The sequence below is a fragment of the Saccopteryx leptura genome, chromosome 1 (assembly GCF_036850995.1).
Source record: "Saccopteryx leptura isolate mSacLep1 chromosome 1, mSacLep1_pri_phased_curated, whole genome shotgun sequence".
NCBI classification, from domain to species: domain Eukaryota; kingdom Metazoa; phylum Chordata; class Mammalia; order Chiroptera; family Emballonuridae; genus Saccopteryx; species Saccopteryx leptura.
This window is the reverse complement of record NC_089503.1, coordinates 98620684-98634138: the sequence shown is the minus strand read 5'-3', so window position 1 is coordinate 98634138 and position 13455 is coordinate 98620684. Positions and strand designations below refer to the sequence as shown.

Below are 13455 nucleotides of genomic sequence, written 5' to 3'. Positions count from 1 at the left end.
TTTGCTTAAGTTAGCCCATGTTAGTTTCTGTTGCCTACAAGAATGGCATACTTCCCAATTTCCTAGTACTGAGGGGCATTTTACAAAAGTGGGACATAAAAAAAACAACTTAAAATTGTCCAACCAGCTGCTTTACAGTAGCTACTGCTTTTTACTTCCTAGGGCCAGGTGAGCTTACAAACCTAAATTTCAAGGAGAAAAAAAAAATGTACTGTGGAAGAGGCAGCAATGGTTGTCACAGATACCCACTGCTACCTAGGGAGAAGGAATGGAAGATAATTTCAAAAATAAGGTCTCTAGCCCTGGTCAGTTGGCTCAGTGGTAGTGTCAAGCCTGGCGTGCAGGAGTACTGGGTTTGATTCCCAGCCAGGGCACACAGGAAAAGCACCCATCTGCTTCTCCACCCCTCCCCCTCTCCTTCCTCTCTCTCTCTCTCTCTCTCTCCCTCTCTCTCCTTCTCCCACAGCCAGGGCTCCATTGGAGCAAAGCTGGCCCGGGTACTGAGAATGGCTCTATGGCCTCTGCCTCAGGCGCTAGAATGGCTCTGGATGCAACAGAGCAACGCCCCAGATGGGCAGAGCATCGCCCCCTGGTGGGCATGCAGGAGTCTGTCTGACTGCCTCCCCGTTTCCAACTTCAGAAAAATACAAAATAAATAAATAAATAAATAAAAATAAAGTCTCTAACTTAAGGGACACACCCCAATTTTACCACAGTTATCAATGGGGAAATGCATTTAAAGTCTTCAGAAAAGCAATTCTTGCAGCCATATAAATCCATGTTAGCAGGAAGAATGATTCAGAAAAGGATTAAGAATAATTCCTAACTATAAATAATAAACTTAATCCTTATTAGATTCAGCTGACAAAATAACTTTTCCAAATAATTTGAGATTCCCAGCCCAATATGAAACTATGATGTCAACAGTAAGGAACTTTCATGTTTGTCCCAATAATGGACTACCTGCCATTTCATCACCGTCTTATCTAAAAATTTTTCATGAGTTGTGCCTAGGGTCTACAAGCAGCAAGAACTATCATTTCTCATTCATCTCAGAGTTAATATAAAGTTTCACAATGGTAAGCAGAATGAAATAGCAAGTTTTCATGCCCTCCAAACAAGTCTGTGTTTTTATAAAGCTATATGTCTTTACAATGGCATAGTTATGTTGCTGGGCAAAGAGAACTAAGTCACAGATGGTAGCACCAAAGAAAGATGTGTGGGAGCAATCTGGAGTATATCTGGTTCTAGCCTATTAGTGCAAACTCTTTTAAGAGGATATCATTTCGGCTCTGGCCAGCTGACTCAGTGGATAGAATGTTGGCCGAGCATGCAGACCACCCAGGTTCGATTCCCAGTCAGGGCATATATGAGAAGTAACCATCTATTTCTCTTCCCCCTCCCTCTGCTGCCCTTTCTCGTCTCTTAAAAATGATTCATATGCAGATGACATACATCTGATGATCAAGGCTTTTATATTTGGAAAAATATGGTAAAACTAAGTATGACAGAAGATAACAGATACATCTTAAAGGAGAAAAACAAAAGAGGAAAGCAAGTAAAAAGAAAAGGTGGTAGAAGGCATCCAGTTCCGAGATTGGATTTTACTAGAAGATTTCTTAATTTCTTTTTGATTCTAAAATCCTAATGTTTATACGTTTGCTATACTGAATAATTCTAATAAACACATTATTTTGTTTTCCACAAATTCTTACGTAAAACAATAGTAGAGAAAAAGGCAATGTAAATGGTAGTCTCAGTTATCTAATACCTTGGCTAAGTGGCTGAAGATTAACTAATTGCCTATATGCTGCTATACCAACACTGAAAGCACAAATAACAATTTTAAAGTTTAATACAAAGGTGGGAAACAGAAGCCAGAAAGGATCTGCTAAATAAACTACTATATGGAATAATGACCCATAACATTTCTTAAGCAATTATCATGTACTAGGCACTGTGTTAAGCATACTAACATTAATCTTTCTTATCTTCACAATAGCCCTATGGTACATACAGTATTAAGAGTTTTATAGGTCAGCAAACCAAAGCTAGAAAGATATTTCAAATAATCACCTTGAAGTGGAGCTGGGATTCAACCTGGGCAGTCTGACTGCAAATCTAGCGCTCTTAAACAGTTTTCTAGACCAATGATTTTTGACCACCAGTCTGCGAAAGAGTTAACCAACCCAATGTTGTAGGAAGATTACAGAATCTATAATATCAGGCTGGTTAACTCTTTTGTGGACTGGCACAAGATATCTGGCAGACAGGTGGTTGAAAAACACTGTTCTAGATCAAGTTCATCTGTTGACGTATGTTAATGATAATTTAATCAAAGCATTCTAAAATCAAGCGAACATCTGAGGACCTATTTCCTGCATTGCATCTTAAGTATCAGAAATACGAAGTTAAACAATACAGACCCTACAGAAGAGCTCTCATAAGACTTTTTATTCCTACAGATAGGGATAGTTAATGTATATTAACTACATTATAGAAAAGTAGTTCCTAAATATTTTAAATAACTACACTCACTTTGCATATCTGATGATGTATAACCTTATCTTGATATTTTCTCCAGCCATAACCTTCTTTCAGTTTGTCCACAAAGGTACACTTTCAACACTAGGCAATCACCAACCATCCTAGCTGTGTACTGTGTTTAGAACATCAATCAATTCTTCTTCCAGGTTGTTTCATCTTCCTCTAATGGCTACATATATATGAAATTTCAACCAGAAAGTATAATTACATTGAAATTACATGTACAATTAGCTGTCCAGACTGTGAAGACAGGAACCCTCTCTGCCTTGTTCATCACAACATCTATGTCTAACACTTTCTAGGTCACTCAATATTTGCTCAATTAAAAAGTACTTAATGGCCTGACCAGGCGGTGGTGCAGTGGATAGAGTCAGACTGGGATGCCAAGGGCCAGGTTCGAGACCCTGAGGTCGCCGGCTTGAGCATGGGCTCATCCATTGTCGCTGGCTTAAGGGGTCACTTGCTCTGCTGTAGCCCCCCCCATAAAGGCACATATGAGATCAATAAACAACTAAGGTGCCGCAACAAGAACTTGATGCTTCTCATCTCTCCTCCTTCCTGTCTGTCTGTCCCTATCTGTCCCTGTCAAAAAAACAAAAATAAATAAATAAGACACTGTGTAAACCTCCAAATGTGATACCCTAAGAAGGTCGTAACATGACTTCTACAGTATTTTGACTGAGAATGTATAACTTTAATTATGTGGAAACATATGACAAACCCAAAATGAAGAATGTTACATTTAAAGAAATAAAAGGGACTAATACTTTTAACATTTAGAAAACCATAACAGACTAGGGAAATGCTCATTATTAAAGGAGGTAACAGAGGCCCTGGCCGGTTGGCTCAGTGGTAGAATGTCGGCCAAAGTGCAGAAGTCCTGGGTTTGATTCCCGGCCAGGGCACACAGGAGAACCACCCATCTGCTTCTCCACCCTTCCCCCTCTCTCCTTTCTCTCTCTCTCTCTCTCTTCCCCTCCCGCAGCCAAGGCTCCATTGGAGCAAAGTTGGCCTGGGTGCTGAGAATGGCACCACGACCTCCACCTTGGGCGCTAGAATGGCTCCAGTTGCAATAGAACAACGGCCCAGATGGGCAGAGCATCACTCCGTAGTGGACATGCTGGGGGAATCCCGGTCAGGTACATGTGAGAGTCTGTTTCTCTGCCTCCCCCTTCTTACTTCAGAAAAAAATAAATAAAAAATAAGGGAGGTTACAGAGACATAGCTATACACAATACAGCTGTAAAGAAGAAGAGAAAATAATGAGAAGGCGATCTGGCTGGCTAGGTGGGTGTCCCCTTCCTCCCTCACCACTCCATGTGCGTCCCTCCCAAAGCTGTGCACTTGGTCGAAGAGGACGACCTTCCCCGATAGAGAGGACCATTCTTTGGTCAAAGGAATACGAGTAGCTGCACTCCCCTGCTAGAACCTCCAAACAAGTCTCAGAAAAGGGAAAAAAAATAATCAAAGGCATCTTGGAGTCAATTAAAAATAAGAATACAAATGACAGATGAGATAAGTGCCATATTAATGTTAATTTGACTGCAGATAACTATACTATGGTTATACAAGAGAATATATTTAATATTAGGAAATACACTGAAATATTTAGAGGTAATAATGGGCAATAATTTTGTAACTTAGCCTTAAAAGGTTCAAAGAAACCTGACCTGTGGTGGTGCAGTGGATGGAGCATTGCCCTGAAATGCTGAGATCACTGGTTTTAAACTTCAGGCTTGCCAGGTCAAGGCACATACAAGAAGCAACTACCATGAGTTGATGCTTCCAGTTCCTCCACACCCCCTTCTCTCTCCTCTAAAATCTTTAAAAAGGTGGGGGGGGGGGGGTCAGAAAAAATGTGTATGTGCACATATATATGTGTGGTTGTATACACACACAAGAAAAATATTGGTTCATTTTAACAGATCCACAGACCAAAAAAAAAAGTACATAATGCTTTACTCTTAACACTATACATCTGATAAAAAGAGGAAACATACCTGAATAGGAGATGGCTTTTCCCAGCCCATTTCAAAAATTCCCATCAGTAACTCCCGTTTCAAACAGTAATCTTCAAACTCATTTCCTTTTGTGGAGGTTACATCCTAGTCAACCAAACAAAAAAACAGTAACAATAAAAGAATCAAGTACAACTATGTTCTTTTGGTAGTTACCATACTTAACTAAGTCTGTTTGAAAGATTAATTCTTTAGATATCCCATTTAAAATATAAATATATGTACATTAACTCTGATCTACATTTCAACTATATATTCCCGAAGAATAATCACTCACTAAAACACACAAGCCATTTAAAAACTCTTGAAAGGCCACCCTGTTGTCATATTCTTCTAAGACAGGTGGATCGCTGTTAAGAACAATGCTGTGAAATACACATCACAAGACAAACCCAAGCTCCACCACTCACTGCCTACAAATATCCTAGTCAAAATCAGGTTTCTCAAGCTCAGCAATATTGACATGTGGGCCTGAAAATTCACTGTTGTAAGGGGCTGTCCTGAGGCATTTCCCCAGCTGTGATAACCAAAACTGTTTCTAGCTATTGTTAAACACCCCTCAGGGAGAATAATCACTTCTGGTTTAAAATACTGGGCTAAGAAAACTAACCCACCAATTTCCAACTTTTATTCACAAAATGGGTAATACATGGCTTCAATCTTACTGACCAAAAGAGAATATGCCTTGAAAACCATTACTCCATAAATCAGGTAAGATATACACATACACTGCTCACGAAAATTAGGGGATATTTATTTTATCGCTTCATATCCATTTTGAAATATCCTGCTTTATATATAAATATTAATATGTAGATATATTAATATAATTCCTCCAAATAGTGAAAATGGCATTTCATCTTATGATCTACACAATTTCAATCACTTCAACTCAAGAGTAAACACATAATGCTTATTGTTATTAACTACTTCACTTCTAGAGTTTCCACACCATTGTAAGTTAAATTTTACAAACAACTTACTGAAGTTTTGATTCTTAGATCCTTTGGAGGGAGTTTTAAAGTCTTTTTCCAGTCATCACCAGGTCTAAAGAGAATACAGCAAAACTTAAGTATCAGAATTCATAGCATCCCTATTCTAATATAAACATAATTCACCTCAATTATAACAGTTATAAAAAGCACAGTAAACTTAACATATTGCCTTTTACTTAAGACTATAATTGACAGGTAATAAAATTTTAAAAATACTGCTCTTCTTTTAAAGAAGAATTGAGGGAGAATTTTTAAAAAACCAAGAGTAGAAGGGAATAAAGTAATCATCTTCTTAAGAGAATCAGTATAGTGTGACAACAGAACAACTACTGTCACAACTGGGAACCTATGTGTTTTGTTTGACCTACATATCATGTGTGTTTTAATTTAATTTAGTTACCAACATTAAAAAAACCCAGAAGATTTTGTGTAGAAGTCTCAATTCTGGCTTTTCCTGAAAACCTGGAAACATTAATTCCAAATTTCTGCATGGCAACAGGTGACAGAGCTTAGTAACTAGCATTTAAAATCATGCAGCTGACCTCTTTGAATAAGGAAAGTACCCTCTCATTTTGGCACAGGCACCTGAGTTGGTAACTTCTGGTGACCAGTTAAAACTAAAACTCTAAAGTTTCAGACCCGAGTTCAAGCCCTGACTCTGCCACTTACTATCATACTTTTGTGATCCTGCAGCAGTTACTTCTCCAAGTTTTCATTTCTCCACATATAAAACAGATTAAGAATTATATCAAATAACTTACATAAAGCACTCAGCACAGTGTTGGGCAAAATAAGAACTCAATATTAGCTGTTAATGAACAACTCAACCTTTTTTGTTTAAATCAGGAATGCTTAAAAACTATGAAAGGGAATAAAAACTAGGAAAATATAAAATCTCTCTTAAGTCAGGAAAAACCTCTACTATAATTACAATACCCAAAGCATCTAATAGGAAAAAAGAAAAATGACAATAGCCTTGGCCAGACTGTTCAGCTGGTTAGAGCATCATCCCAATTGGTCAAGGTTATAGGTTCAATTCCCAGTCAGGGCACATATAAGAATCAACCACTGAATGCATGAGTAAGTGGAACAACAAATCCATGTTTCTCTCTCTCTCAAATCAATCTATAAATAAAAAAATTAAAAATAAGTAAAAACTATTTAAAAAGACAATAAAGCAAATGGCTTTTCAACTGTGTTGTCTTTAAAATATCTACTGAGTTCATCATAGCCACTCATAATCAGAGCCCCCAAAACATTTCAAGTCTTGATTTAGAAAGATAAACACTATTTTTTTTTTGTTTGTATTTTTCTGAAGTTGGAAATGGGGAGGCAGTCAGACTCCCGCATGCGCCCGACCGGGATCCACCCAGCACCAGGGGGCAATGCTATGCCCATCTGGGGCATTGCTCTGTTGCGACCAGAGCCAGTCTAGCGCCTGAGGCAGAGGTCATGGAGCCACCCCCAGCACCCAGGCCAACTTTGCTCCAATGGAGCCTCAGCTGGGGAGGGGAAGAGAGAGACAGAGAGGAAGGAGAGGGGGAGGGGTGGAGAAGCAGATGGGTGCCTCTCCTGTGTGCCCTGGCTGGGAATCCAACACCGGACTCCTGCACGCCAGGCCGACACTCTACCATTGAGCCAACCGGCCAGGGCAGGAGATGAACACTATTTTACTTAGAGCTAGGTCCCACATAATTAAGACACTCTTACACAGGAAACTGTTTGCTACCAATTCCAAAGGCCTTCTACCCCTCCCTGTACCACAGCAAAGTTTCTGAGCAAAAAAATGTTAGCTGGACATCCTAGAGGGCCAGCCTATCTCCTTGTCAGATTCAATAGTGAATAAAAATAGAGAATACAATGCAAAATCTGCCCACAAGAAATTTATAAACCAAACTATTTAAAATGAAAAAATAAATGGAAAAATAAGTAGTAAGAGATAAATATTAGAAGAGCTGTAAATAGTTGATGGAATCTAGAAGCTTTCTTGAAGGAGATTACAACTAAAATTTTAAAAAGCCACAGATCACTTCTCAGCCATTTGGCTAAGATTAAGTATAAAGAAGCCACAAATTGAAAAGAAACCATTAATTCTGGGAAAAGCAAGAAAGTAAAAGTATTCTTATGATGAAATAACACAGTTTTTAATGTTTCTATTTTAGGGATTAAAAATAGCTGCCTGACTAGGCAGTGGCGCAGTGGATAGAGCGGAGACCTGGGATGTTGAGGACCCAGGTTTGAAACACTAAGGTCGCCGACTTGAACGTGGAATTGCCACCTTGAGCATGGGATCTTAGACATGACCCCATCATCACTGGCTTGAGCAAGGGGTCACTGGCTCAGCTGGAGCCTCCCTCGCATCAAGGCACATATGAGAAAGCAACCAATTAACTAAGGTGCCCTAACTATGAGTTGATGCTTCCCATTCATAGTTTAAGACAAACTACATGCCTGACCAGGTGGTGGTGCTGTGAATAGAGCGTCAGATTGAGACGCGGAGGACCCAGGTTCGAAACCCCAAGGTTATTGGCTTGAGTATGGCTTCATCCAGCTTGATCACTGGCTCACCAGCTTGAGTTCAGGGTCACTGGTTTGAGCAAGGGGTTACGCGCTGAAGTGCCCCCCCATCAAGGCACGAGAGAGCAATCAATGAACTACTAAGGTGCTGAAAAGAACTGATGCTTCTGATCTCTCTCCCTTCCTGTTTGTTTCTGTCTGTCCCTATCTGTCCCTCTCTCTCTCTCACACACACACACAGCACATTCTGTAGTAAGATAAAGCTCTTAGGTTTATAGTATAATCAAGGGGGATTGGGACTATTCATAGATGTTTGTTTCTAAGAGTTAAAAATCTCAAGTTTCTATGATATTTACCTGCTTGCTATTGTGTGAAAGAGGAAGAGAACACTTATTAAGAAAAAGAACTACAACAGCAAAGTTGTATAAACTAAAACAAAAAGTTATGGATAAATTTTCTATGAATATGTCTGAAGTTCAGAAGTCCTTAAATTTAAAACTTGAAACTGGCTTTAAATGACATTTAAGTCTGACCTGTAGTGGCACAGAGAATAAAGTGTTGACCTGGAATGTCGAAGTCTTGGTCTGAAACTCCAGGCTTGCCTGGTCAAGGTACACGAGAAGCAGCTATGAGTTGATGCTTCCCACTTCTCCCCCCACCTTTCTCTCTCTCTAAAATCAATAAATAAAATCTTTTTTAAAAAATGTCATTTAAACTAGGGTAACGTGCAGTTCTTATACTAGGAAAAAGCCAGACCGGCATAAACAAGATGAATCTGAGCTAACTATGAAAGCCACCAATGCTTCAAAATACAATCTATACAAAATTAACATATATCATCTGTCCCTACATTCACGACTTAATAAACCTGAATTTATTACGACAGAAATACATTATTCTACCGCAAATACCTGCTGGACACAAAAGTCATCTGTCCTCTATTTGCTATCAAAATGGTTAAATTTAAGTATACAGAGACAACAAAGTAAAAAAAAACAAAGTAAAAAAAACAACAAAGTAATTAAAAAGTTTCCTTGGCCCCAAGTATGTTTAGTATTATTTATTCTAACACTTACTTAATAGTGGTGGTCACACTCTGTGCTTGCTGCTGAGTGCCGTTATTGATTGCATTGGTGGTTTTTAGCTGGTTCATCTGTTGTGTCTGTGTGCCCCCTCCTCCAGGGCCACCACTGGGCTTCACAGGGCCCCTCAGCTGACCATTTTGACTGGATAGACCCATTATAACAGGGTTCTCTGTTCTGGCCGTGCTCATGCTGTATTAAATGCAAAGATGTCTCTTCCAAACTTCAAAACTTTTGAAAGTCAGTAGAGAAAACTGTAATACAGTTTATTAGGCTCTCCAAAACGAAGAGATAAATATAAGTCTTGCTCAATATTGAGTCCTTTATTGCAATGCAGGCAAGCACCTGTAAGTCTCTGAACGGTAAGCAGCAGTAACTTGCTCTCATGCACCGAATCAACTTTTTATTTTTAAAAAAGCTCTCTAGCAAAGTTGAGTTATATATTTGAATTCACTCACTTCAATCTGAAACAGAGAAAAAGTTAAGTTAGCAAACACAGAAAGGTTAGAAAAAAACTTTGTTTTCTTTTCTTCTCTTTTAAATTAAAAGAATTAAGAATACTGCTGCACTTAGACCAAATCATAACAAGGCTAGGAGACACAAAGAGATGAACAGTCTCAAATACCAAACCCACAGAGACCAATCTCAAACATTTTAAATTGTCAGGTCAGCCTGACCAGGCAGTGGCACAGCGGATAGAGAGTCGGGCTGGGATGTGGAGGACCCAGGTTCAAGACCCTGAGGTCGCCAGCCTGAGTGCAGGCTCATCTGGTTTGAGCAAAGCTCACCAGCTTGAGCCCAAGGTCGCTGGCTCAAGCAAGGAGTCACTCGGTGTGCTATAGCGCCCCGGTCAAGGCACATATGAGAAATCAATCAATTAACAACTAAGGAACCGCAACGAAGAATCGATGTCTCTCTCTCCTTTCCTGTCTGTCTGTCCCTATCTGTTCCTCTGACTCTGTCTCTGCCACACACACACACACACACACACACACACACACACACACACACACACAAAAGGTCAGTTCAAAGCAACCCGGAGAATATAGGTAGATGGATACTGTGATTAATTTAGCATTAATTGTCAAATATCTTCCTTTCAATTTCCTCCCTGATGAATTTTCTAAATGTCAATGACTCATTACACTTAATTGCATTACAACTCAATTAAGTATCTCACAACTAAAGTAAGTCTACATATGTACAAGACAATATTTTTCCATTTCTGACAGCAACTGAGTCCTCAAAGAGTTATGTAAGCTTCTGACTTAACCTTACCTATGCTTTCAGAAATGAAAAACCCATTTGTGTCCTTACAAATTTCAACTACAGAAGTTAAACTTTACAAAGAAAAATGCATTTTCATTTTTCCCTTAAGTTTTGCTCTTTAAAACAATACGGAAGAGGGAACATTGTCTACATGTCAAAACTCCTTTAGCAATTTTAATAAAACTTGAATACTAAAAGCATAGCCTAAATTAAAACAGTATTTTAAAAGTTATAAAAACAAAAAAGAAATTACCTTGTTAAAAATAAAAACTGTGAAAAGCTGAACACACTAGTAACTTGAATCAAACTTTCCAAGAAACCCAGAGTATTGTTTTTTAAAAAGAACTGGTTAACCTCTTCCATTTTTAATTATTCCCAAACCGAATCCTTATTTTAGAACGTAGTAAATGAAAGAATTAATTTACAAAGGCCAGAATATAAAGACCTACTCTGTTGGGTTTGTTTCTTTATGTGTTATTTTTGTCACACACCAAGTCTTCTCAAACAATAAAAATTTTATAAAATTTGTTTTTTAAAAATTGAAAATAAAGTTGCTCACTAGCAATCCTGATTATCACACACACAAAGAAGCATTTCGAAGTCTCCCAGAATCTGAAATACTTCTTAAGCAGATCGTAGTTAACGGCCACCAAATTTCAGTTCAAGGCAGTAAATGTATCTGTATTGACAGGTTTTTTTTACCATTGACACTCTATCAGTAGAGTTCACATCAGACAGAAAATTTGTTTGCAAAGTACCAAGGATGAAGACGGTAACCTCCAAAGACTAAATTGATATCGTTACTGTCCATCATACATGTAAGACCTCATGTATCTCCCAAAATCCAAAATGTGGTAACTGCTCCCTTTTTAATTAAAACTGAAACCTCCATTGCAGCATTGTCTCAGAGAAGGAATACTCCTCCTACCCCTTCCCAATTTAGATTTGCAACTTATATTTTCACATTTTCCAGAAGTACGAACGAAACGTAGACTAGCTGGGAGGGACCCCACGCTGCGTTTCTTAAAGCACTTTCCAGATTCTAGTTAACAAGGAATAGTTTTACAACAGTCCTCGTCATCTCCAGTGCAGTTTCTCCACGGTGGGCCTGCAAGTTGGAGTGACTTGTCTTATTGCGAAGGGAGGCGGGGACTGTGGGAGAGAAAAGGAAGTAAGCACTAAGGGAAAGAAGCCAATGATTCGAGCCCCGTAACTGTAAGACAATTTTCTTGCTGTCCCTGTCCCCCTCCCCAAAGAAACACCCACACTTCAAGCCAACTCCCTGTGACCATCAACACAAAAGGGTTGGGGCCCTGCAAATCGTATCTGCGCAACAAGAACCAGCTCCGTGGGTAGGAAACAATATGGACTCTCCCTAGAAAGCCCCAAAGAGAAACTCTTAACCAAAAAAAGCTCTTCTTTCCTCCAAGATTTGGGGGCTCCAGCAGCAGCCTCTTGTTATCGACCTACAAGGCCTTATTTCCATCCAGCAGCTGCTGGTCCCCTTCTAAATCGAGCGCCCCCCCCCCACTACTGCACATCCCTGCCGCCCCCTATTGGGCTGCCTCGCACCCTGTAACCTCCACCATCGCCCAAGTCCTTGGCGCCCCCGTGGCCCCTCATTCCTATAAAGCTCCTCCGGGTCCTCGGCCTCTCCTTCTACGGACCCCGCCGCGCACGACATCCCCATACTGGTCTTTTCCCCTGCGTCCCCGACCCACGGCTGCGCCGGCTTTCCTCCCCGAGGCCCATCCAGGCCTTAGGCCTCCGCCTCAGAGCGCCCCTCACACCGGCCGAGGAGCTCCCGCAGCCCGCACCGCACAGCGGACCTCGACCCGCGCCCCACAGCCTCACCCAACTCCCCGCGGCTCGGGCTGAGTCCTACCACCGAGGCCACTCCCGCTCGGCACCCCCGGTCCTTTATTGTTGATTCGAAGCTCCCAAAATGGCGGCGCTTCTTCCTCCTCGGAAATCTCCGCCCGCCCCCACCGGGCCCCTCGCGGCGGCTCAGACGCCTCCGCCCACCCCGCCCCACCCATCCCCGCTCTCGGCCCGCGGCCCACCAGCCCGCGGCCGCCGCTGCCCGGCTCGGCCGGCCCTACCTCCGCCGCTGCCCGCTCTCATGGCGCCACCGAAGTCGCTGCCCAGGCTGAGTCGGCTCCTCTGCCCCTCCCTCGACCGCCGCTCCCCCACCCCCGCCTCGCTGCCGGCCTCTCCGCATGGCCGCGGCCGCGGCTCCTCCTCCACGCAAGATGGCGAGCGCTCGGCCGTCGCTGTTGCGCCCGCCGCGGCGTCACCGCCTCCCGGGCCTTGGCGCAGGGAACGCAGGCCCGAGGAGCGCCCCGAAGAGGAAACGTAGGGCCGCGCTCGCACACCGACGAGGGCCCGCGGCTGCCCGCGCTGGGGAGAAGCTGAAGGGGAGACACGGCTCCTCTCAGAAGGGAAAGGAAGGCTGCTTTCCCACAGCTGAGGACGACTGGGGACTGGCGGCTACGTGGAGTCCGCCCTGCCTTCGCGCCCCCCGCAGAAAAAGTGGAAATCGGGGGTTGTGGCCAGAGAGGATCTGCTTATTCCTGACCCAGGATGCGCTCCGACCATGGCCTCTCCGGGCTACGGCGTGGAGTCGGGAGAGCTGACCTGCCATCTCCCGCGGCCCGGGACGCTGCTGCAGGACCGGGGGAGCCTCGTCCGTCCAGGAACGCGCGGAGCCAGTGGCTGGGAGACGGCGGCGCGCGGTTGGGGGAGGGGGCCGGAAGGGGGGCCGGCGGGACCTGCGGGCTCTCCGTGGGGGGCGGGCGGGGGTTGCGCCGCCTGGGGGGCGCCCGGGGCCGCGACCTTGCTGCCCACCCCAAAGGCTGGCCTCAAAGAAAGGGGTGGGGGGCCCGGCCTCCCGGTGTTGAGAAGCCGCCGAGCACTCAGTCGCAGTGGAAATAAGAGTTCTATACGGACAGGAGAACCGGCAGGCCGAGGGTAATTATGCGGCCTGACCCTCACCAGAAAGATAGGCATGTATTTGTCCCCGTAAAT

At 42.7% G+C, this 13455-nt stretch overlaps 1 protein-coding gene across 4 annotated transcripts in view; it reads right to left on the bottom strand.

Moving 5' to 3' along the window:
• The window catches only part of DDX6 (DEAD-box helicase 6), a 38302-nt gene extending 25130 nt beyond the window's left edge, over positions 1-13172 (bottom strand). Inside the window, exons 1-4 of one of the 4 annotated variants that reach the window (XM_066372100.1) lie at positions 12531-13172; positions 9154-9623; positions 5549-5612; positions 4548-4652 (exon numbers count right to left, since the gene is read on the bottom strand). In XM_066372100.1, the coding sequence (XP_066228197.1) occupies positions 4548-4652; positions 5549-5612; positions 9154-9350 (366 nt within the window). In that variant the 5' untranslated portion in view covers positions 9351-9623; positions 12531-13172. Of the gene's footprint in view, positions 1-4547; positions 4653-5548; positions 5613-9153; positions 9624-12282; positions 12417-12530 lie in introns of those variants that run through there. The other 3 variants (XM_066372119.1, XM_066372114.1, XM_066372104.1) reach the window with 3 other exon arrangements.
• Between the last annotated feature and the right edge of the window lie 283 nt (positions 13173-13455).